Genomic DNA, 27,349 nt, shown 5'->3' on the forward strand with positions numbered 1-27,349 from the left:
CAATCGTAATGGGTTTTATTGAGTATTGTTGTGCCAGTTACCTTTTAAGTTCTTTATATGTATTATAACAACAATTGTAAGGTGGATACAGTTACTGTCCCCTTTTTAGACAACCAAGGAAGTAAGCAAAAAGGGTTTATAGAACTTGCCCCAGTTTGGAGTCATCAGCAGAGCTGGGATTCTAAGGAGGCTAATTCTAAGACATTCTATAACATTGTATGCATCTCAAATATAACACCTGAAAACAATTTTTTTCTTTTCTTTTTTTGCCTTATAAACTTCTTCCTCATTCTTTCCAATCTCTCTATCATTTCGTTTCCCTACTATCAATTGCAGTTGAGAAAAAAATCCAAACACCCCATACCATGGCCTACAAAGCCCTACAGTATCGGGTATCTTAGACCTCATCTTGAACACTACGTTCCCCTTCTTTTTTTTGACCATCTACTCAACAGAGTTTTCAAGCATGCCAAGCTTATTTCCATCTCATGACTTTTTGCTTGTCCTTAAATTTTGTCTGGGATTTTTTCTTTTTGGTGTTTATCATTTATCTCAAAGTTCACCTCCTCAGTGACGATTTCCCTGATTACCCAGTTTAAAGTAGCCATCTAATCATTTGCCTGTTTTCTCTCATAGATGTTGGTACTTTATGCTACTGTGTAATATTTTCTTATTTGTTTATTTTCTGTCTCTTCATTCACATATACACAGCAAAATATAAGCCCTATGAGAGCAGGGATTTGGCTGTCTTACTCACTGTAGTGGCCCCATTGCTCAGAACCATATTTGATGTGCCATATACACTCAACAAATGTTTGTTTACTATATGAAAATTGTATTAAAAAGGGGAATGACATGACCAAAAATGGGTGTAGGAAAGTTTATCTGATAGTTTGGAGGATGGACTGCAATGGGAAAAGGCATTAGGCAAGGAAGCTAAATAATATGGAAGATAATGTTAGAAATAAAAATGTGAGAAGTATAAATGAGTTAAAACCAGTGGAATTTGAAATTAATTGAGTTGAAGGAACTCCAGGTCGTTTGGAATAAAGAATTGCCATTAATATAAATAAGGAATGCTAGAAGATGACAGACCAGACTGGGAAAATTATGAATAATATTTTCAGGAGCAATTTTGAATTCTGAATTTGAGTTGTCACTGGTAGGCAAAATATATGGGACTCAGACTTAGCAGAGAAGTCAGGACCAAAGATGAAGTTATCAGATTGTATAAGAATTACCAAAGGTGGCATTCACAAGGAAAAGGTGACTTAGGGCTAAATGTCCAAGCCACAAACTTTTAGGAGACAGGCAGAAACAAGAGGCAACAAAGAGAAAACCAAGAATATATGGTTATAGGAAAGCAAAAGAAATAAGAATTTTTAAGAAAAAAAGAAATGATCCAACTATAGACAGGAAAAACATTGGATATGATAAATAGGAGTTTACCTTCTGAAACTAATGAGGTGATTTCAGGAGAATGGTAAGTTCCATAATGCCTTGGGTGGAAATAGCAGTCACAGTGACTTCTTTTGATAATGCAAGGCAAAGAAAAGAAGGGAGGAAATCTGCCCTAGTAAGAAGAGCAAGTTTCAATGTATGGAGAATATCAAGTATGATGAACTCAGTTGACAGTTGTGAGACTTATGTGTACTTAGCTAAAGATTACTGAAGAAATAGGAATAGAACTGTCAGCAGTATCAATAACTTTTCCCAGAAGGTTGAAAAATGAAGGCAGTGATAGAGATAAAATTAGCTTAGCTTCAGTAGAAAAAAAAAAAAAATGTGGTTTATTTTTATTTTTTAAAATGAAGAAAACTAAGTTTATAGGCTGAGCAGAAGGAGCAAATGCAAGAATAAAGACTGAAGATGCAATCTTAATTCAACTTTCTTGGTAGATCATGTAAAGGGAGGGGAAGATTCAGAAACTGTAACATTAATTTTGCTATTCAATGCTCTTTACCAAAGTTTTTTACTCTCATGACTTCTTTTAGACCTTCATGTACATATGATGACATTAAGAAATCAAACTTTGTTTTGTAATGGGAGAATTTTCTTAATTAACAGTCTTTGAAATTATAAGTGCATAATTCATAAATGCAATGGCCTGTCCTATGAAGACTTTACTTTCCTGCTACTTGGTCTGTTGATGAACCAAGTAGTACAGAAATTGTGGTTTGAATTCTTACTTTAAGGAAGAGAGTTAAACATGGAGATCTTTACGTTCCTTCCAAATTTGGAATGAAAAAAATGAAATGATCATTTTGGAAATATGTGACCTTGTAAATCACCCTTTTAAGTGTTCTGACTTATAAAATGAAGTTTGTGATAGTAATTTTTATAGGGTTATTGTAAGTATTATTATTTTTTACCATTTTTTATCAACAACTATTTATTGAAGTCCCACCATATGCCAGGATTAAAAAATTACAAAATAAAAATTCAAGGGATGTTAATTGCTACTAATATTATAAATAATTTTTATCTATCTCTAAAGACAGGAATACAATACAAATAACAGCATGAAAAAAGTAAGGATCATTTTGATTGTTGCGTATGTTAGTCAAACTCGAAGGTTTAAATAATGATTCAAATATTTTCACTGGTAAAATAAATCAAGTTAAGAAAGACACTATGGGCTAATTATGTGTAGGGCCCATGTATTAGAGAAGAAGCAATTACTGAAATCACATGACATATCCACTGACGTGCAGTTTGTTCAGTACTTGGTTCACACTCTCTTGTTAGATGGCATATTTTATCTTTATCTCTAAAAGAAAAAAAATTAAACCTTGAAACTGTTCCTGTAAATTTCTGACCTCTTTTGAGATTAATTTTAGTTTCTGGAGAAGGCATATTTATTGGAATGACCTACATGTAAGATTGAATTGAATTTGTAAGAGCCTCACCATACGTAAATGTACTTTCTGCCTTTCATGGTCAAGTGAAAGAGGATTGATTGGCACTGAACAGCTCTGTCATTTTGTCCTACATTTCAACCACCTGACAGCTGCTCTCTGCTATCTAATATGCTCTTATGCCAGACACACTTAGGTTTCCTTTGAGCATATAAACTGGCTGACAGGGGATCAATACACCCTGTTGCATAGCTTTAGAACCTACTATCAGTAGAAAAAGTAACACTAAAGATGTGTTTCCTTACAGGATAGTGCAGAATTGATCACTTCCCTGCTTCACAGTGGAGCTGATATACAGCAGGTTGGGTATGGTGGCCTCACTGCACTCCATATTGCTACAATAGCTGGTCATCTGGAGGTAAGTCATGCCTTTGTCACCTGTGAAAGCAAAGGTTACCTACCTCTTTCGATTCTTATTCCCAACAGTTTTCAAATACTGGTTTTTAAGATTCTAGGAGTTGGTTTATTTTTTTAACCACTGAATACACTCATTTCTTCTGAGGGTAAAATTTAGTCATATAAATGTGCTTTCAATAGTCAATTCAGTCCATCAAACATCAATTAATATAAAGTTTGCTGGATATTCAGAGGCTTTATAGCAGTGATTAAGAGGATTTGGGATCAAGCAGCTCAGTTTCCACAACTTCTTATTTTAATCTTTGGGAAGTTACTGAATCTTCAATTATAAAATAAGAATAGTAATAAACCTATTGTAATGATTAAATTAAATAATTCACGTAAAGCATTTTGCAGATTGCTTTATACAGAGTAAGGGCTGAATGAAAGATGATTTATTCGTTCACCCACTTATGCATTACTTCAATAATTATTTATTAAACATCTATTATGTACTGTTCTAGGCGCTGGGGTGACAGTAGTGAGAAAGAAAGGCAAAATCTTCATTTTATAGAGTTTAATTGTAAAGAATGAGACAGACAATAAAGAAAATAAAATATTATATGTTAGTCATAAGTACTATAAAAACAATAAAACGGAGTAAAATGAAAACAGAACGATGGAGCAGTGGGCACCATTTTAAATAAGCTATATAATGAAGACTTCTGAAAGGAGGTGATATGGGAACAGAGATCTGAATGAATGAAATGAGAATGCCAGCCACATAAAAGGGGAGAAGAGCATTTCCAACTTAAGGAATAGCACATGCAAAAGCTCCGAGGAATAGAAAAGCTGGGTGCATTTGAGGGACATGAGTAAGCCAAAGTTATTAGAGTGGAGTGAGCTGGAGGTAGAGTGATGAGGACAAGGTTAGATAGATGGTTTCAAACCAGATTGCAAAGTATTTTCATGGGAAGGACTCTGGATCTTGTCTTAAATTTAATTGTCAGAGTATTAATTTTATATATCCTACTATGCAAAGCACTTCCATTTGCATTATTTGATTAATTTCACAAATCCTCATGAAATAGTTTTTATTGCCACTGCCATTTCACAGATATAAAACTGAGGCTCTTGTATAGTAATTGTTTTTACAAATTACAAAGCCATGGAAAGCTACTGTCTGGAATCCTGGTCATTTTACTCAAAATCCCATGATCTTCACATTCTATCAACTCCGGTAACAACCTGTAGCTCAACAAAGTAATAAATATGAAGTCTTACATCCTAATTATTAAATAGTTATCTATTTCTCCCTTTAAATCATGTTGCAAATTAAATTGTACCTTCTACACTAATATACACACACACAGCACCAACTGTGAACAAAAAGAGCTGCACGTAAAATCATACGTAAACCTATAAAATAAGTGGGATTAATCTCTCTTAACAGTGTCACTTCTCAGGATTCTAACATTCAATAAATATTAAAATGTCTCTTTGAGAGTGAAATAGTTTCCTTCATGTTGATGTTTCCACTACTTACTATATCACCTTATTTCCCAGAAAATAATGTTTTTTATGAGATTGGCTGTAAATACAAGTGAATTTGTGTTACTTATGAGGAAGGGGGAAATCCTATTATACTCACTTAAATATAAATGTTTTCAAAAAAAAAAAAAAGAGAGAGAGAAAGAAACCAACTGAGACCAGTGATAAAGTACATGGAGTGGTAAACTTTAAGAGATCAGGGTGGAAGTACTGATGAAGCAGACATTCTGTTCCTGTGAAACATGTTCAACCTCTTAATACCAGGAAAACAAAATCCTTTTCTGAAACAAAATCCTTTTTGTCTAGTGCTCAGTTGATTATATTTGTGAGTGAGAGAATTACCATGGGGGCAAAAGCAAGGTTGTGTGATTAAGAGTTTGGTCTCTTCATCTCCTATTCTGCTTTGTAAATCATAGAGCGGAAGAAAGCATCGTATTGATTCTACCAGCTTTAGGGCAAACTTTACCAAAATAATTTCAAATAGGTCTCTACTCTCGCTTGCAATTCTCCATGCACTCTTCAGCTTTTCTCATTAGCTGATGCATAATGTTTAATAACATTTATAGTCAATCACTGACACTGCATAAAACAGGTGTGGATACATTAACCTTTAATCTCTTCTTACATAATGAACTAATTAAGTTACTGACCAGATAATGAAAGAAAATAGTATCTAAAAAACTATCAAAAAGCATCATATTCCAAATGAAGAATTTTTTGTATTATTTCTGTCAAAGTTATTAATTGTAAGAAATACTCACTTTCAATATATTTTCTTTCCCCCACATTCATTCATTCATTTAACAAATATTTTTGAGCCTCTACTTTGTCCATAGCATAGTGCTAGAATATGAGAATGATACAAGGAGACATGACAAAGCTTTTTTCATAAATATTTTATAATCTAGGTGAGCACACAAAATAAATGTGCAGAAAAAATATATAAGCAATTAAAAAGTAAAATAGTAACATAGCTATGAATAAGGAATAGAAAAGTCAAAGATGAGAGAGGATTTGACAATTAGGAATACAGATGATGATCGACTTATGATGGGATTACATCTTAATAAACCCATTGTAAATTTAAAATATAGTATGTTGAAAATGGATTTAATCCACCTAATTTACTGAACATCATAGTTTAGCCTGACCTACCTTAAACATGCTCAGAACACTTATATTAGCCTACAATTAGGCAAAATCATCTAATACAAAGTCTATTTTTTAATAAAGTATTAAATATCTCATGTAATTTACTATATACTGTACAGAAAGTATAAAACAGAATAATCGTATGGGTACTCAAAGTATGGTTTCTATTGAATGTGTATTGCTTTCTTGCCATTGTAAAGCTGAAAAGTCATGTCAAACCATCATACTTTGGGGACATATCTGCAACTAGATATATGATAATTTCATAGCAAGGTATGTCAAAGAATATAAAATTAGAAGTGTTAGGAGTTCATTGGGAATAGGGATCAATGTGGACTAGAAGACTTAGGGCTGGAGTTATGAGAGGGGCTTGAAACTGGACAGGACTTTGAAGAATGGTGGAAACTGGACAACAAAAAGAAAAAGAATCATGTTCAAAAATGGGAAGAAAAGAATGAGCTGAGCACATTTAGGGGAGGGTGAATAGAATGATAGCATGAAACAGATTGTGAAGAGTCCCTGTAGTTAAATTTGGTTATTAGGAATGGACCAGACTAAGGAAACATTGAGAATAGAAGTCTAAGGAGTTTAATTCAATTCAAAAAGTAATCACTGTAGTTTATGACATAGGACACACAAGGCTAAATGGTGTGACAGATAAAGAGATTAATAGCACACAGAAGTTATCACTCTTTAATGAGACTTAAAACCAATAGAATTTTTTTTCCATGGGAAATGGGGAGCCATTGAGAGTTTTTGAGCAAGAGAAGAAGATTTGATGAGTAATGTGTTAAAAAAGATTGCTTTGATCACAGCATTTAGTATAAATTCTAGTGTGATGATGTGATGATTAAACAGACAGAGACGAAGAACTGGGTAAAGGATTCGATTTTGAGGAAAAATGAACTATCTCCAGACATGTTGATTTTCTCATGACATCCAAAGATTCATGTGGAAATGCTCATTACTCATTTAGAAGTATACAATTGGCATTCAATGGAGAAGTTTGGTCTTAATGTAAGTTATTGGAAATTATGTTTATAGGGGTGATATTTGAAACCATAACAATAGCTGAAAGTTGTATATTGGGCATAATGGATGGCACAAGGACTGAGCCTAAAAGATTATCCACAGATACTTGATAAAATACTGAATAGCCACTGAAGGAGACAAAGAAGAATTGGTCAGAATAGTGCAGCAAAACTAGGATATTATCGTATCACAACAATTTGGAGAGTTAAAGAATCCTGAATATCAAATGGTGCAAAGATCATGTACAATAGGATAAAATATGCACCTAGTATTTCCTTACTCTAATAAAAATTTAGGTGCTGATTCCACTTCTATTTTTTACTATCTTGGTTAGCGGTGATAGTGGCAATAGATTAGTGGGAGTTCCTTTTCATTAGTAGTTACTCTTTTATTGCCCATCTTTCTCTGTGAAACAATAGCTGATGCTACGTCTGACAGGCTTCTTTGTCTCCACCTATCAAATTCAGACCTTTCATTAGTGTCTCAAGTGTGTTTGTCCTCCCATAATTGTGAATTCTGTTAAACAATCTTACAATAAAATTTGCATTGACTAGGCAGCTGTCTTCTTCAATAATAGAAGGGAACATGTGCTGCAGATTCCTAGACATGCAGACTACAATTTTAGACTCAGATTTAAATTTACTGTGCTTTGAAAAGCCGGCAAATGTTGGTTGTCCCAGGTCTTAATACTTTTCTCTGACAAATTTACCCACTATCAATACATATGCATATGCTGCTTTATATAAGGCCTAAGATCCTTTCAACGATCAATAAATATGCATTAAACCCTCTTCTTTCCTCCTTTGGGCCTGGGGGAACATGAGTCATTTGCTCTCTCAGGCATGGAAAATGAAAAAATTTAGCTAACATTTGGTGGTGGTTTATCATTCACATACATTTGTCATTTGATTCTCCTGTGAGATTCAGTTTATCAGTGAAGAAAGTGAGATTTAAAGAAGTTAAATGACTTCCACAGGGGCCTCAGACAATAAGTAAATGAGCTGGATGGGACTCAAACCTGGTCATGTAACTTCAAATCTTTAGTCTTGTAAATAAAAGAGCAAAGAGCAATGACTCCCCAGGGACTTCTTGTATTTATTGCTAAAACAGGGCTTCCACCCTCAAGACACAAAAAAGTATTCAGAAGATGAAAAAATTTTTTTAAAAAAATCAAAAACCTATGTTACTATCTAAAGCCCAGACATTACTACATAAACAAAACAACATTAATTGATTCTATATGGGTACTTACTAAATGCGCACCAGAACCCATGGAGATACAGTGCATGTATATGAACACACAACAAATGCACACTCCCCAGGTGGAAAATACTCTATACTTAATCAAACAGCTCTTTAAAAAGTTGTTACTCTTTGATGTTTGATGCAGTAGTCTCTGCAGTGATCAGAAGACAAATTATCTTCAGCTGTAGACAACTGTTTGAGCAGTATATGGAAAATGACGTAGCAAAGAGATGACAATACATAATGTGCACATGTTACAGAGTGTGTTACTTTTCACAGAAAGGCATAATTTCATATATTTCTCGTGAATATAAGAGTATTATTTTCATCATTGAATTTATTCTCTCCTATCTTATCCCATTTTGAGATTGTAAGCACTTATCTGAACACTGATAAGTGTTCAAAATGCTTGCTAGTTATTTTGTAATTTATTTCTAATTTTGAGGAAATGCAACTGATGTTGTTCTAGTTCTGTATTAGGCCGTTTTGTACTGCTATGACAGAAATACCTGAGACTGGGTAATTTATAAAGGAAAGAGGTTTATTTGGCTTATGATTCTGGGACAGCTGCATCTGGCACGGGCCTCGGGCTGCTTCTACTCGTGGAGGAAAGCAGCAGGCAGCCGGCGGGTACAAGCAGGTCACATGGTGAGAGGAAGCAAGAGAGAGAGGGAGGAGGTGCCAGGGTCTTTTAAACAACCAGCTCTGGCAGGAACTAATAGAGTGAGAACTCACCCACTACCCCTCCTCCCCGAGGGAGAGCATTAATCCATTCATGAGGGATCCACCCCCATGACTCAATCAGTTTCCAGCACTGCCACATTGGAGATCAGATTTCCACATGAGTTTTGGAGGGGACAACACATCCAAACTCCATCAAGTTTATTCTTAACTAAATCATCTAAATGTTTCCATAGAGAGTTTTGTTTACCAAGAACATTCTGACTCTATTTCTTCTATAACGGCTTTGGTTTTCTCCCAAAAGACACAAACAAGAGAATGCTTAGAATTATAAAATGTGGTTTCTCTCCCTCTCTTTCTTTTTTTTAAGAGGTAAGGTACTCATGAGTTTTTAACTAAATAGTACCAGATCTGCCTCCATTCTTGGGAATAGGCAATAATCCCTTGCAAAACTTCATCGGAATCAGAACAGATCATAAAAAACAAAAATAATAATTTTTCATTTAGTGATTAACACTTTTAAGTGATAACTTTGTACTAATCATATTAATTGACTTAACTCTCATTTGAGATTTTCTCCTTACTTTCCTCAGATGAGAAAACTGAAGCACAGAGAAATTAAGTAATTTATTCAAGGTGACAGAGCTAATAATTGGTTGAGCAGATGTTAATGTGCTGTCTAGTGTCAGAGCTAGCTCTTACTCACAATGCTACCCTGCCCTTCTCCTAACCCAAATAGTAACCCTTCAGCCCACCTGACCATAATTTAAGCTTTGGACATAATAGATAGAAGCTTAGAATGGGTCAGGACTCAGATCTGAATCCTCTCAAAGATGAAGCACATTGAGATATTCTGGTGCCTCTTTGTAAAAGCCCATTCTTTTAGGCTTTATTACTTATCTCTAATATTTTTGTGTTACATGTTTTAACAACTTGTTGAGATAAAATTCACATACCACATTATTCACTCATTTAAAACAAACAATTTGGGGGGGAGGGGGGGACGGAGGAGGGAGGGAGGTTTTGGTGATGGGGAGCAATAATCAGCCACAATGTATATCGACAAAATAAAATTAAAAAAAATAAAAAATAAAAAATAAAAAATAAAAAAATAAAATAAATAAAATAAATAAATAAATAAATAAATAAATAAATAGATAGATAACTCTTTTTAATAAGGGATGAGATGATTTTGAAGATGAAGCAGGCAGCGGCAGACCATCTACATCAATTTATGAGGAAAATGTTAATCTTGTTCATGCCCTAATTGAAGAGGACCAATGATTAACAGCAGAAGCAACAGCCAACACCACAGGTATCTTAATTGGTTCAGCTTACACAATTTTGATTGAAAATTTACAGTTGAGCAGATGTTCCACTCAATGGGTGCCAAAACTGTTGCACCCAGATCAGCCAGACAAGAGAAGAGCTTTCAGTGGAAATTTTAAACAAGTGGGATCAAGATCTTGAAGTATTTCTGCAAAGAATTGTAACAGGAGATGAAACATGGCTTGACCAGTACAGTCCTGAAGACAAAGTATAATCAAAGCCATGGCTACCAAGAGGTGGAAGGGGTCCAGTCAAAGCAAAAGTGCACTGGTCGAGAGCAAAGGTCATGGCAACAGTTTTTTGGGATGCTCAAGGTATTTTGCTGGTTGACTTTTGGGAGGGCCAAAAGACTTTAACATCTGCTTACTTGGAGAGTGTTTGAAGAAAATGAGCTGAAGCTTTAGCAGAAAAACACCTGGGAAAGCTTCATCAGAAAGTCCTTCTCCACCACGACATACTCCTGCTCATTACTCTCATCAAACGAGGGCAATTGTTCAAAAGTTTCAATGGGAAATCATTAGGCATCCATCTTACTGTCCTGATTTGGCTCCTCCTGACCTCTTTTTGTTATCTAATCTTAAAAAATCTTTAAAGGGCACCCATTTTCTTCAGTTAATAATGTACAAAAGACTGCATTGACATGGTTAAATTCCCAGGACCCTAAATTCTTTAGGGATGAACTAAATGGCTGGTATCACTGCTTACAAAAGTGTCTTGAACTTGATGGAGATTATGTTGAGAAATAAAGTTTATATATTTAAAAAAAAAAAAAAAAAAAAAAACAATTCAATCGTTTTTAGTATAGTCGCAGAGTTGTGCAGTCATCACCACAATCCCATTTTTAGAACATTTTTGTCACCACCCACCCCTCACTGCCCAAACCTAGACAACCACTAATCTACTTTTCATCTCTGTAGATCTGACTATTCCAGACATTTCATACAAATGGAATTGTACAATATGTGGTTATTTTACGACTGGCTTCTTTTACTTCTTTTGCAAAGTTCATCTTGTTCAGTAGGGTTGGTTTATATCAGAATCATGTTATAATTACACATTACTTTATTTAGCAAAACAGCAAACTGTATATAGTTCAATTGATAGTGTAACTGGAGTTCTTTTTCAGCTGCTCCTCTGTTTTCATTATAAATTGATGCTGGAAGGAAACCTTCAACTGAAACTTCAGGTTCCAAACTGCACGTATAGTCACAATAATGCACCTAAGTTATCAGAGAAGTAACATCCCCATTCAAGAAAGCAGCTAAGTGGGACCTCCTCCTGCATGGGCGTGCCACCTCTTACATGGGCACTGGGCAAAGCCCCTGCTCAAGATGGTCAATCCCCCTGCTTATCATAGGTTATCTTTGGGTTCTTAAGCAGTTATAAACTTAAGACGCCACTGTAAAAATACAGCATTTCCTAATGCTCAAGCATTAGTTAGCTCTTTGTAATTAAAATCTTAGTAATCATATGCCTATGATTTATACTCTATAGCCTTGCTAATCAAAATATGATCCATAAACCAGCAAGGATCACCAGTGAACTTGTCAGAAAATAGACTCAGTCCCTACCTTATACCTGCCTATAATCAGCATTTTAATGATATTTCCAGGTGATTCATGTACATATTCAAATTTAAGAGGCATTGCCCTAAAGGATATCAGAATAAATTGGATTTATAAAAGACATCTGAGAGAAAGATAGCTAGAAACAATGAATGAATGAATGATTAGAAAGAGGAGCCTTTCATTTGCTGTACAATCTTGTTTTTGGTGGATCCTAATTTGAGTGTTTTAGTAACTATTAAAGCAGCATTCAGTGCTCGCTTCGGCAGCACATATATTAAAGCAGCATTCAGGGATTATTGTAGAGCTCAGGATCATAATCACTCGCCATGTATAATATATGCCTAGTACCTGACACATAGTAGGCACCTTATGCATGATACCTCTCCATTTTTTCTGAGATATAAAATTTCCTAGAAGTAGGATTTAACGTAAGGAGAAAGTTTAAAATGTAATGGAACTACAACGTAATAATTATAAGATAACTCAATTAAAAATGGGCTAAGGATTTGAATTGGCATTTCTCCAAAGAAGATATACAAATGGCCAGTAATCACATGAAAAGATGTTCATCATTAGTCATTAGAGAAATAAAAACCACTTCACATTCAGTAGGATATAATAAAGAAGACAGACAATAGCAAGAGTTGATGAGGATCTGGAGAAATTAGAACCCTGATACACTGCCAGTGGGAATGTAAAATGGTGCAGCTGCTTTTAGAAAACAGCCTGGCAGTTCCTATAAAAGTTAGACATAGACTTACTATAGGACTCAGTAATTTCCCTCATAGATACACATCCAAGATATACAAAAATATGTACATGAATGTTCATAGCAGCAGTATTCATAATAACCAATAAGTGGAAACACATGTTCATCAACAAATGGATGAATAAATAAAATTTGGTACACCTATACTATGGAATATTATTCAGCAGTAAAAATGAATGAAGTATTGATGCATGCTATAACATGAAGGAACCTTGAAAATGACACTGACTAGTGAATGCTGCTATAGTAGGGGGAGTACCATAGGTTTATCTGTGTTTGAATATCCATGATCATTCATGCTTATATGTGTACCTGGGCCAAAGGGTTATGTGAATCTTACATTTTTGTAATTACTGCCAAAAAGCCTTACAAAAAGTGAATTTACTTACTCTTCTACCTGTTTCCCTTTATATGAAGTATCAATCTTTATTATCTTTCCCAATGTAAAGAAACAATGGAATCTTGTTCTATACGAGTAGAAGGGAGATTGAGAATTTTTTAACTTTTGATGTATCATTTATTTTTTGTATTCCTTATCCTAAGGAATGCCTTTTTGTGTATTTTGTTATTAAATTTCTTTTCTTACTGACTTGTAGATATTTTGTATACTGAGGAATTAAGCTTTGTCATTTCCATTGCTCCTTATTTTATTAGTTAATTTTTTTTTTTAGTATTTTTTACAAATATTTTCAATTTTATATGGCCAGATTTGTTAATTTTTTACTTCATGGTCTCTGCTTAGAAAAATCTCCTTATTTTCAAAATTCTGTGAAAAGAAATCACAAATATTTATCTTAAGAACTTTTAATTTTATTTTTCTCATTGTTTACAGATTGTGTCTGGAATGTCTTTTGGTATAAAGTAGAGGTAGGAATCCAGTTTTTATTTCCCCCTCAGCAATTTTTTTATTTGTTCAAACAGTATTTATTGAACACTCTATTTTCCCCACTGTATTCCATTTATGTCTATCTGTGTGTTCCTATGCTAATACCAAATACAAATGTTTCAATATCTAAAAGTGCAGGTGATCTTTCCTAAGACTTTTTTTCCCAGAACTTCCCTGGCTATTCTTCCATTTTCTATATGAATTTTAGTACGTGGAGAGGCACTAGTGTACAATAATAAAGAGCATGGACTCTGAAGCCAGACTCTCTGCATTTAAATACCAGTAAATATCTATCATTTGCTAGCTGTGTTCCTTTGGGAAAGTAATTGTCCACCTTACTTGTTGTGTGTGTGTGTGTGTGTGTGTGTGTGTATTTAATGACTTAATTTATGTCAAGTGCTTAGACACTGCCTTACACAGAATGAATGCTAAGAAAGTTATTCTTTCTACTTGTTCTGTTTTATTTCTGATTTTATTGTTATTTATTTTTTTCTAAAAAACAATAACAACAACAATGTGATATTCAGGCTAAGATAAATCTTAATTTACAAATTAATTAGAGAAAGTTAATATCCCCAGCATATTGAGTCTTCCTATTTAAGAACAAGACAGTTCTTTCCATTCATTCAAGTTTGCTTTTAGATCTTTCAGCAGAATATTCTCCTGGTGGATTCATTAAAGCTTATTCCTAAGTATTTTTTTTTGCAAATGTGAATGATATTGTATTTTCTAATTTGTTATAGTTTGTATAAACTTATTGACTATTGATTTAAATTTTATTACCATTCAATGCACTGATTTATCTTACCATTTTAATGGGTATTTTTAGCTGAATATTTTGGATATTCCTGGCTTACAATAAAATTCCCTATATGTGGTGATAATTTTGCTTTCTTTTCAATAATTAATACATCTTGTATTTCTCTTAACTAATTGCACTGGCTGATACTTTCAGAACAGTAATCATTCTTCAGTTAAATCATCATTGTACTTCTGGATTGAAATACTTTTGGTAATGGTACATTATTCTCTTAGCTTTTTGCTGAACTTGTTTTGCTGATATTCATAAGTGAGGTTCGTCTATGGTTTTCTTTTTGTGTGTGTTATGGTAATAATTTTCAAGGCTGTCATAACAAAATACCACAGTCTAGGTGACTAAAACTCTGTAAATTTATATTCTCGCAGTTCTGGAAGCTAGAAGTTCAAGATAAGGGTGTTGGCAAGTTTGTTTTCTCTGAGACTTCTCTCCTTGGTTTGCAGAAAGCTGTCTTCACGTTGTGTGTTCACATAGTCTGATGTCTGTGTGCACACCTGGTGTCTGTCTCTGTGTCCTAATCTTCTCTTCTTATAAAGACACTAGTCATATTGATTAGGGGTCACCCTAAGACCCTATTTTAACTTAATTACCTCTTTGACGGCCCTATCTCCAAATAGAGTCACATTCTGAGGTACTGGAGGATTAAGACTTTGAAATTTGAATTTGAGGGGAACACAATTCAGCTCATAACAATTATCCTTGTTGGGTTTTTGGAATAAATGTTATGCTTGACATGTAAAGAGTTTGGGAACTTTCTCTCTGTTTCTGTCTCTGTCTCTCATTCTCTGAGACTCTTGTATGCAACCTGACATCATTGTTATTTCACAGTATGCAATACTATTACCTTGTCTCTGATAAGTCTCCCAAAATTTTGCAGGCAGAGAAACAAATACTAAGTTGCTATAGGAGCCCACCAATATGAACATCTTAGGCTACCATAATTCGGATAAAGAAAGTGTAGCAAGGGCCGAATATATCGGCCAACGCACATCATTATAAATTATTGTTTAAATAGACTCTACTGAATGTCATTAATAATTGAGAGGTATTCTAATCACTATTCATCGACATTTATTTTATAGGTTTCCATACTTGGTTTGAGTAGTCATTTGTAGTTCCATGATGCCTTGGTATACCTTCGGGTAAAATAGCTAAGTTTCTAGATCTAAACCGTTATTGTACACACAGTCTTAAATAACTAAGACCCAGTTTAGGGTCTTAGAATGTCTTCTATGACATTCAAAAGTGGTTTTCTCAGAAGTTAAAACCAGAAACTATGTGCACCAATTACTGAATGTGCCCTATGTTTTAGAATAGTCTTATTTAAAGGTAAGGAGGCAGTCTTATACTTTCTAGGCTTTTGGTCTGGAGATCGACAAGATCATAGATCATGCATCATAATCAGTTATTTTATGGTCTCATTGAGTACCTTAAGCATGTTTCCACCAGCCCAAATGTCCATCATCAGATGAGTGGATACGGAAAATGTGGTACATCTACACAATGGAATACTACTCAGCTATAAAAACGAATGAAATACTGCCATTTGCAACAACATGGATGGACCTTGAGAGAATTATATTAAGTGAAACAAGTCAGGCACAGAAAGAGAAATACCACATGTTCTCACTTATTGGTGGGAGCTAAAAATTAATATATAAATTCACACACACACACACACACACACACACACACACACACACACACACCGGGGGGGGAGGGGAAGAAGATATAACAACCACAATTACTTGAAATTGATACCACAAGCAAACAGAAAGGACATTGTGGGGGGAGGGGGGAGGGAGGAGGGAGGGAGGTTTTGGTGATGGGGAGCAATAATCAGCCACAATGTGTATCGACAAAAGAAAATCAAAAAAATAAAAATAAATTTAAAAAATTTTTAAAAAAATACAAAACTCAGAATACGCAAAAGAAAAGCAATAAATGATTTAAAAAAAAAACATGTTTCAATTGTAAGGATTGATGTAAGAGGAAAGTAGCTTGAGTGTCATTTTTTTTTCTTTTTTGGCACTCAGGCATTTGCCATAGACTTTATTAGCTATTATTAAACATTAAGTATTGCTTTCAGGGTAAGGTAGAAGAGCATAAGCAAGAAAAGCTTTATAAGCTAATAAAAATGTAAATGAGATGTTCATCAGCTTGCTGCCCTGGAAAATGATGAAAGAAACATTACCTGAGAAATTAGATTCAAAGATTATTGCTAATCAAATCAACCTGAAATGAGAAATCCTTTTGTAACCATTTAATGTTTTGTGTGAATTTTCCTACATATGCCAACCCTTCTGTGCATTGAATTTGATTCCAGCATCCTAGGTCCTCTGCTCGTGTGTGTGTGTGTGTGTGTGTGTGTGTGTGTGTGTGTGTGTGTGTGTGTGTGTGTGTGTGTGTGTGTGTGTGTCTATAAATCATGTCATAATTTAGCATGCATCAGCTAAGCAGAAATAATTTCTGTTACATATTTGTAGCAGTTGATAAGAAATAGCTATATATTTTAATGCATCCACACTTAACATTCTTTTCCCATGCCATCCTTCCTGCTAGGAATTTGAAGTCTGAGTTATGAATCAAGGTTTCTATAGCTTGCTTAAGTTACTTCCCCAGAGTTTCAAAGCCTCCTGTGTCTCAGGAGGGCAGTAAATTATTGCTCTTCTTCCCCTCAATTAGCAATACATTGGAAGATCAATATTCTCTACTTGACTTACAAATACAATAGTGAAATAGCAAGAGGGAGCTACCTACTTTCTCTCAGGGATGATTCATTTTGGGCTGCTATTTAGGGAGTAGAGCCCTTTGAGTATTCAATCTTCTCCTAAGAGCATTGACATGAGTTGTTCTCCTTGATGGCTTCCTTTGGTGAATACCCAAAGACCCTTTAGAAATTTGCTGAAGTTGAGGTAGAGGGAAGGAGAGGCTGCAGCCCCCATGACTGAGTCTCAGTAGCTTTCCTCTTTCACAGCATCTCTCTTCTGAGGTGTCCATCAAAGGCACTCAGCACCTCTGCCTCTTATCACTTGCACAACTGTATGTCAGACCAATATAGTTATTAAAAGATATGGAAGGCACACATAGCCTTCTAGAATTACTCTGAGAATCGATCCAGTGTAACTCCTTGCAGGATCTTTAGCCTTGCTGTCTTTTTACTTTTTTCTGTGCCCAGAAGCAAATCATAGGTTACTAACTCCCTCAGCTCTGGGCTGAGTTGTCTCATGATTACTGCAGGGTTCCCCACCTAGGCAGGTCCTGTAAGGAGTTGAAGAATTGCTTTCATGATTCCTTCCTGAAAAGGTATATATTGAGCTGTCCAGGAGACTTGGGAAAAGTTCCAAATTAAATAGGACAAAGGGCAATACATGCAGATCTTTTGTCCAGAACTATCAAGGGTATATCGATAAGTTGCTTTAATCTTCTCTGCATTCATACTGTTATTATCCTCCTGTTCTTCCTGCAATAGCACCATGACTTACAAGGCCTGTGTCTCAATCTTTTACAGTTCACTTCACCTAAAACACTACTAAAAATTTACAGGGCTCACTAAAGGATGACTTTGGTGAAGTCACTCCTCTGACCAAAAAACCTTATTGACTCTGAAATACACCTAACAAGGGATTTAGTGCTAATGATCCAGCTTTCCTACTTTTCAGCCATGGGTCTTCATGCTATTCATTTTGTAAAACATGCTCTTAATTAAATTAACTGCTACTCAGTTATTGCCCTGTGCTTCTATCACACTGTAGTATCTTTATGGTTTGCCTATTCCTCCCATTCTCAAAGCCCAGCTGCAATTCTACCTTCATGTAACTGCTGAATCTCTCTGGATTGAAGTATTTACATGCTCTACACAATCACAACATTTTATCTATACCTTTTTAGTAATATTTAACACTGCCTGTCTTATAAACATGGTTTTATTTGATCATTTTATTATATATGTTTCTCAAGCATAGAAACTACATGTTAAAAATCTTCATAGTCCTCAAAAGTTTCAATATTGTGCTTTTGCATATAGCAGGTTTTTAATAAATGTCTGATGAATGATTAAACTAATGATTATTCGATTGTTTCATAAATTATAAAGAATAAGGAAAATTATTTTTTTCCATAAAAGCAGAAGAGATTATAATGATAACTTTCATGAAGAAAGTAGCTTACAAAATCACAGGCAATTTACAGAAATAGCTTCATACAAATTAGTCTTATAAAATCCATAAAATGAAAGAATCAGCCTATATAAAAAATTGATGATTGAGTGACATTGCTCATCCCCTCACAGAAATACCAAGTTGACTAATTATTCACATGCAAAATACCTTCACAAGAGCTAAGGAATCTTGGTGGGAGATGACAGCATCTGGCTGGAAGACAGAAATAAGAAAAGATGCATTGAAGAGGGTAGGAAGGACAGTATTATCTTACCCACCTCCCTCCTTCCCCAAACCCAAGCAGCAAAGTATAGTAATACCCTCTAGGAGAGTTAAGTGAGTCCTGACATTGCTTCAAACCCCGGTCCCAGGCCTACCCCAGTGAGCCCCATGCCAGGCCAGTCCCCCTGGCCCTAGGCTCTAGGACAACACTAGCATCAGTCTGTACCCTGTGGGCCCCAGGCTCCAAGCCTACTCCAGCATTAGGCAAGCCTTGTAGTCCCAAGTTCCAGGCCTACCCCTGTGGACATAGGCTACAGGCCTTCACCAGTACCAGGAAGGCACCCACAGACTCTGGCTCCAGACTAGGCCCTGCAGATCCAGATCCCAGGCACACATCATAACTAAGCTGGTCCCCTATGTATCCAGTCTCCAGACCAGCTCCTGCCACCCCAGCTCTAGGCTACCTGCACAAACCCAGATCATAGGCCCTCCCCCATGAACTTGGGTACCAGGCACTGTTGCACTCTCTTTGTCCTCAGACATATTTGCCACCTCTCTCCCCTGGGTGATGGAGACATAAAGGATTACTCAAAGCCCATTTCCTCTGAGCAGTGAGACACCTCAAAGCGGTTAATATCCTAGAACCCTCAAGAGAGAGGCATTCCTCCTTTGGGAAATTAAGACTGAGCTGGGGTTTTGTCTCAGTATTTATTCTCTGGGCCAGAAAGTTACAGAAAAAGAACACAGGAGGAATTATGGTAAAGTATAACTTAACAATAAAAGCTGGTAACATCAGTGAAATAGCAAAGTGACATTCCATAATGCAATTTGCAAAAGGTTAAGTTGATCCAGCAACAAAAGCTTGTTCTTAGCAAATACTGTGTTTTCCTACAGCAGTTTCCTCAGTATTTTTTACATAATAATAAAGCGACTTTAGGTTGACCTACTCCAAGGAAGTTTTGCTGTGTTACGATTCTATATCCACAACAGAGACTTTAGCCTGGGGAAAATTTTCTGTCTTTTGCAAAGTTAACATTTCTATATGTAATTTTAAAAGGTTAGGTTAAGCCTGAAACTACAGGGCTTTGGAAACTAGGCCCTGTGAAATACATTTGCTTTATAAATGTTAGTATACTCCACAAGACACACCCATGCAGACCCAAGCTCTAGGCCCCCCCAGTGGACCCAGGCTCCAGTTCTGCCCTCACAGAGCCTGAAGCCAGGCTGACCCCTGTGGACCCAGGCAACAGGTCTGTCTACTCACATATTTATTGACCTAGGTAACAGGCCAGCCTTCCTGAGGACTCCAGCCTCAAGCCCACCCCAAAACCCTACCAGGTCACTCACCCAGAATCTCTGGACAGGCTGACTGGTAAAAAGATTTTTCTGCTAAAGCCAATCTGTAAAGCCTGGGAGAGAGGTGCCTGCTTCTTCAAATACACAGATAGCAATACAAAGCCACAGGATCACAAATAATGTGATTCCAAGGAACAAAATAAAGCATCAGTAACTGACCCTAAATAAATGAAGATCTATGATCTGCCTGACAAAGAATTAGAAATAACTGCCAATAAGAAATTCAGTGAGCTACAAGAGAGCACTGATAGATAACTAAGCAAAAATCAGGAAAACAATAAATGAACAAAATTAGAAGTTTAACAAAGAGACAGAAACCATTAAAAAGAACCAAACAAAAACTCAGGAGCTGAAGAACACAATAACTAAACTGAAAAATTTCACAGAGAGCTTCAACAGCAGACTTGATCAAGCAGAAGAAAGAATCAGTGAGCTCACAGACAGATCATCTGAAATTACCCAGAGGAACAAAAAGAATAAAAAAGTGAAGAAAGCCAATGGGAATTTGGGACACCATCCCATAAACCAATGTATGCATTATGGCAGTCCAAGAAGGAGCAGAGAAAGAGAAAGGAGCAGAAAGTTTATTTAAAGAAATAATGGAAGAAAACTTCACAGATCTGGAAAGGGAAATGAACATCCCAATCCATGAAGCCCAAAGAACGCCAAATAAATTAAATATGAAGAGATACTTACCTAGAGATGTTGTAATCAAATTCTCAGAAGTCAAAGACAAGGGAAGAATTCTAGGAGCAGCAAGAGAAAAGCAACTCATCACATACAAGGCAAATCTCAATAAGACAATAACTAGATTTCTTAAACAAAGGTGGCAACAGTGCACAATGGGGAAAAGACAGTCCCTTTCATACATGGTATTGGGAAAACTTGATATCCACATGCAGAAAATAAAATTGGAGCCTTATCTCACACCACATACAAAAATAAACTTAAAATGAATTAAAGACAAGCATTAGGGCCTGAAACTATAAAACAACTAGAAGTAAACATAGAGAAAACATTTTTCCCATTGGTCTGGGCAGTGGTTTCTTGAGTATGACCCCAAAATCACAGAGAAAAAAAGCAAAAATAAACAAATTGGACTGCATCAAACTAAAATCTTCTGCACAGCAAATCAACAGTGTGAAGAGACAACCTATGAATTGGGAGAAAATATTTGCATATTATACATCTGATAAGTGGTTAATTCCCAAAATATATAAGGAACTTAAGCAACTCAAAAACAAGACAACAAATACCACAGTTTTAAAATGGGCAAAAGACCTGATTAGACATTTTGCAAAAGAAAAAACAAATTGACCAAGAGGTATTTGGAGAAATGCTCAACATCTCACTTATCATCAGGCAAATGCAAATCAAAACCATAATGAGATTTTACATGCCTGTTAGAATGGCTGTTATCAAAAAGACAAAAGATAACAAGGTTTGGCAAGAATGTGGAGAAGAGTGAACCCTCGTGTATTGTTAGTGGGGATGTAACTTGCTACAGCCATTGTGGAAAATAGTATGGATGTTCCTCATAAAATTTAAAATAGAACTGCCATATGATATAGCAATCCTACTTCTGGGTATATATCCAAAGGATATGAAATCAGTATGTCAATGAGATAGCTGCACTCCCATTTTTGTTCCAGCATTTTACATAATAGCCAAGGTATGGAATCAAGCTAAGTGTCCATCTATTGATAAATGGAGGAGGGGTCTTCAAAAAGCTCATGGAGAGATTCATATTATCCTTTAATTCTATTTTTTTACAAACTTTTTGAAGTACCCTAATGTGTGTATATATGCATATATATATAATGTATGTGTATATATATGTATGTGTATGTGTGTATATATGAAACTGGAGGTATTTATGCTAAGTGAAATAAGCATATATACCTCCAGGTACAGAAAGACAAATATTGCATGATCTCACTCATATGTGGAATCTAAAGAAGTTAAATTCACAGAATCAGGAAGTGAAATGATGGTTGCTAGAGGGTGGGGAAATGGGGAGATGTTGGTCAAAGCGTCGAAGTTTCAATTATGCAGGATAAATAAGTTCTGGGGCTCTAATATGCAACATGTGACTATAATTATTAATACCATGTTGTATACTATAAATTTATTAATACCATGTTGTATACTATAAATTTGCTAAGAGTAGATCTTAAGTGTTCTCACCACAAAAAAAAGTTTGATTATGTGAGATGATGAATATAATAATTAGCTTGATTGTGGTAATTGTTTTACAATGCATATGAATTTCAAAGCATTATGTTGCACACAGTAAATATATACAATTATTATTCATCAATTATACCACAATAAAGCTGGGAAAATAAACTAAAAAAACTGAATATAGATAAAGCAGAAAATTATAGATGGGAGGATGGGGAAAGAGTGCATGTGGTGGATTGGAGGAACAAGTAAGAGGATTACATATTCATCTTCCACATAGGAAATTTAAACAAGAAAAAAAACCAACATTTTTTTAAAGTCGGGTATTTTAACAATGTGAATGTAAATACCTAAAGCAGCAGCTGAAATAGTTAAAGTGATTATCTTTGGGAAATAGGAATGGAAGGAAAAGGAAACCAGAGAACTCTTTTTCACAATTGTCCTTGTAGAACCATTTGACTTTTTAAAATTATGGATATGTGCTTCTTTAATAAAAATAAGAATTAAATGTAAATGACTATCAAGTTTTTTCTTTTAACATTTTCACTTTAAAACTTACCGCCTTCCCTCTCCTCATCTATCTTTTGGCCTACTTAAAATATAAAGGAGGAATTTGGACTTAATCTAATGATGGAGTTTGACCCTAACAAGAGAGAGTAACAGGGTTTAAATTTGTTTCAACCCACAAAAAAGAAGTCCAAAACACCCACAGGTAGCATCATTTGTCTTTGAGGTCTACATGCCTCCCTCTGTGATTTGGCTGAACTTTTGTAATCTCCATTCTAGTCAATAATATTGTTCCGATCTAACATGAGAATTGTGCTCTCTGGCATAAAATCTGTTACTGATTCATAGTCCTGTACTGTTACACAGCCTCAACATTGATAGCTTGTGATCATTTACAAACTGTCAAGATAAATAAAGATCTTCAGATTATTTATACCTGCTTTTTCTCCCACTAACCTCATATGTAGTGAATACTACATGTCTAGTCCCTCTCCAACTTGATTTTATATCTTTTAGCCTAATAGGTTGCCAAACTGAATATACAATTTTCATACTGATGATATTAAGAAGGATTGAAATGTGTTGTTCCCATAAGGGATAGTTACTCAGTTTGGAAGGGGTACTCTATGAGCAAGTGTGGTAACATATCTCCTTGAAAATCCAGTTAACCAGCTCTGCAAATGTAATACTAAAGGCCTCTGGATATTTGTAGCTTAATGTCTTATTGTTTCTATTAGATACCTGTTTCGAGCTTTTCTGAGCATCCCTACAAAAGTAGACACCTCCTGTGAATTGGGCAAATTTAGTAACCTCCAGCTAAGCAAGAAATGTTTAAGCACCTACCACATATGAGGCAATGTACTAGGTATGGGGTTAGAGGGATGTATAGAATGCATCTTTTGCTTAACATATTTTGTCATTTTACTTTTCTGTTTGCAAGAGAGTAAGTCTAACCTCTCACTGAGGCTTCTGGAATTGATGAAATTGTGTCTAATTTAGGTAACTAGCATTTTAAATCTCTCCAACCTTACATAACATTTGTAATTGAACAACACCCAGCATCAATACGTGAGTAATAAATTTGCATTTGAAATACTGCTTTAAAAATTATGATGAAAACTTTCTGTATTTTAGGCCTTACATTTTTACATACCTTTTGACCCAGAATATTCCCTCTAGCAATTTATTTTATGAAAATAATAGGACATTAAATTGCAAGCATGTTCATACAAAATAAACGAATAAAGCAATCTAAATGCCCAGCATTAAATATTGATTAAATCAAAGCAGTACATGGATACAGTAGGATACTATGCAGTCATTTAACATGACATTGTACAAGATTATACATTGACATGGAAAGATGCTTCTAAGGACTTTGTGAAACATATATTATTTAAGCTTTAATGTTACAATTAATTTGTTTATTTTTGTTTAGTTTGTCTTATTACTAGAGTGAATAAATTTCCTTAAAAATTCGATTTAATAGAAATGGCTACAAAATTAATGACTACATACGTCTTCCCACTTATTCCTACCCAAAGATACCTGCTGTTGACATTTTTTTCTGATGGTTATTCTTCTAAATTTTTTTATATTTTTTTCTTCAAAAGTGGGATCACACTAAATACTTCTGTAGTTCCTTTTCATATTTAAAAAATACTTTGGATAGCTTCCAAGTGTGAAAAATTCTTATTTTAAATTATTTTTGTTAGAAAGGTATCATTCATACAAAAGGATATTGTGTGTGTGTGTGTGTGTGTATACACTTATTTATATATTTTTAAAGGGTTTTATATATATATATGGCATTTATATTTAAAGGGTGTGTGTAGGTATGTATAGTGAGAGAGAAGAGTTTAAAGAATGATTATGAAGTGAGTATCCATTCATCTACCATCCAGTTTAAGAAGTAGTTAATTGCCAGTTCCTCAGCGGAGCTTCATGTGACCTTCTGGTTTCATATCTATCTCCTTCTCCCAAAGTAATCACTCTCTCTCCCTGTCTCTCTACTTATGTAACTATTCCCTTTCTTTCCTAGGTATTATGCATATTTATGTGCATGTGTGTTTGTATAATATTATTAATTATGTATGTTTGAATATTTTCTGTTCTTCACAAAAGTAAATTCTATGTAAATAGAATCAAATACATACTTTTGTGACTTGTTTGTGACTGATTACTTATAAGGTTGAATATTTTTTTCTATGCATGAGACCGTTTGAGGTTTCCTATCTTTGCCTTTTCTATTTTTCAATAGTTTTTTTTTTTTAATTTTGCACTTGAAACATAATTAACTATACATATTTATGGGGTACAGAGTTGATTATCAGTATTTATGTACAATATGTGTTGACCAGATCAATATTATCATGTTCATCATCGCAAATCATAATCATTCCTGGTGTCCATTACCCAGTTTCTCCCTAACCCTCCCTTCCCCTCCCTTTTTCCACCTCTAGTGACTACAGATCTGTTCTCTCCTTCTGAAAGTTCAACTTATTGTGGTTGTTTGTTTGTTTGCTCCTTTCTTTTTTCCTTCCTTCCTTCCTTCCTTCTTTCTTTCTTTCTTTCTTTCTTTCTTTCTTTCTTTCTTTCTTTCTTTCTTTCTTTCTTTCTTTCTTTCTTTCTTTCTTTCTTTTCTCTCTCTGTCTCTCTCCCTCTCTCTGTCTTTCTCTCTCTCTGTCTCTTTCTTTCATTCTTAGTTCCCACTTATGAGTGAGGACAGGGGGTATTTTTCCCTCTGTGCTTGACTTATTTCATTTAACATGATTTTCTCCAAGCTCATTCATGTTGCTGTGAATGGTAGTATTTCATTCTTTTTTATGGCTGAGTAGTATTCCATTGTGTACATATACCACATTTTCCTTATCCAGTAGTCCATGGATGGACATTTGGGTTGGTTCTATATCTTGGCTATTGTAAATACAGCTGTGATGAACAAGGGAGTGCCGGTATCCCTTTGACATGATGATTTCCATTCCTTTCAATGTGGGATTGCTGCATCGTATGGTAGTTCAATCTGTGGTTGCTTGAGAAACCTCTATACTGTTTTTAAAAATGGCTGTACTAAATTATAGTCCCACCAACAGTGTATAAGGGTTCTCCCTTTCTCCACACCCTCCCCACTATTTGTTATTCTCTGTTTTTTTGATAATAGCCAGTCTACCTGGGGTGAGATGATATCTCAATGTGGTTTTGATTTGTGTTTCCCTGATAATTAGTGATGTTGAGCATTTCTTCATGTACCTATTGGCCATTGGTATGTCTTCCTTTGAGAAATGTCTGTTCAGCTACTTTGTCCATTTTTAATTGGATTATTTGTTTTTTACTGTATTTTTTATTGAATTTAGTCAATATTTATTCTCATAGAAATTACTTTCAATATTCTATTAATAATAATGAGAATAATTATAATAATAACTATCTACATCTAGATAGATATAGATACAGATATTATTATGTGCCAGGAGAGATTCTAAGCACAATATACAAATTATCTTGTTATATTTAGGGAACAGGTATCATTATTAGTTTCATTCTACAAATTAGAAAACTGAGTTTCAGAAGGGTTAACTAACTTGACGTAGGTCACACAGCTTGTACGTGGTATAGTTCACATTCTATTCTAGGTTCTTTGACTTCACAGTTCATGATCTTAACCACTGTTCTAACCTGCCTTTCCCTTATGGTTAAGTGTGCTACAAATATCCTCTGCTAATTTATGGTTAATGCTTTCATATATTGTTTAAGAATCCCCTAAGATCCAATATCATGAAGATATTTTCTTATGTTATCATTTTAAAGTTTGGTTTGTCTTCAATATTTAAGGGTTTTACTCATGTAAAATTGATTCCAGTTTATGGTATAAGGCATGTATTCTACTTAGCTTTTTTCCTTATTCAATTATTACTTAGCTTTTTTCCATATTCAATTGAAAAATCCCATATTTTCCTTATTGGCAATCTACAATACCAGCTTGGTCATATATCATGTCCATTTAACTGGGAATCTCCTTCTAGATTGCTATTCTGTTCAGCTGGTCTATTTGTCTATTCATGCAACATTATCACATTATCTTAATTACTAGCTATAAAACAAGCCTTGGAAATGCTATCTAAATATTCAAACTTAACACACAAAATGCTCAGAATATCCTAATATTTTTAATTTTTCACAGCATTAATAATGATATCTTTTTATTCCTGATACTGATTACTTCAGTTTCTCCCTTTTCTTGTCAGTTTTATCAGAAGTTTAGCAATTTTGTAAGTCTTTGCAAAGAACCAACTTCTGGCTTTGTTGATTTCCCATATTATATGTTTGTTTTCTTTTTCATCAGTTTCTGCTCTTATCTTTCTTTTCTTAATTTCAACTTTATTTGAATTAATTTTGCTATATTTTTCTAATTTCTTAAAATGGATGTACAGCTTAACTCATTGAGTTTTAGCCTTTTTTCTAATAGCTTTTAAGGCTATCCATTTCAAAGTTTTATTTTGACTATATCCAAGTTATGACTTATTTTACTTTGCTATTATTAAGTTCAAAACATTTTTTTTTACTTCTACTGTGAATTTTTTTGGCCCACAAATTGTTTAGAAGTAGGTTTACAAATTTATAAACTCACTGTTTTTTA

General features: G+C 34.7%; 1 protein-coding gene across 1 annotated transcript in view; it reads left to right on the plus strand.

Annotated features, from left to right (window-relative positions):
- Positions 1 to 27,349, plus strand: part of TNNI3K (TNNI3 interacting kinase) — a 291,813-nt gene that overhangs the window by 34,210 nt on the left and 230,254 nt on the right. The window contains exon 5 of the mRNA XM_063104384.1: positions 3,166 to 3,276. Coding sequence (XP_062960454.1) covers positions 3,166 to 3,276 — 111 coding nt within the window. The remainder of the gene's footprint in view (positions 1 to 3,165; positions 3,277 to 27,349) is intronic.

This window comes from Cynocephalus volans, chromosome 8 (assembly GCF_027409185.1).
Source record: "Cynocephalus volans isolate mCynVol1 chromosome 8, mCynVol1.pri, whole genome shotgun sequence".
NCBI classification, from domain to species: domain Eukaryota; kingdom Metazoa; phylum Chordata; class Mammalia; order Dermoptera; family Cynocephalidae; genus Cynocephalus; species Cynocephalus volans.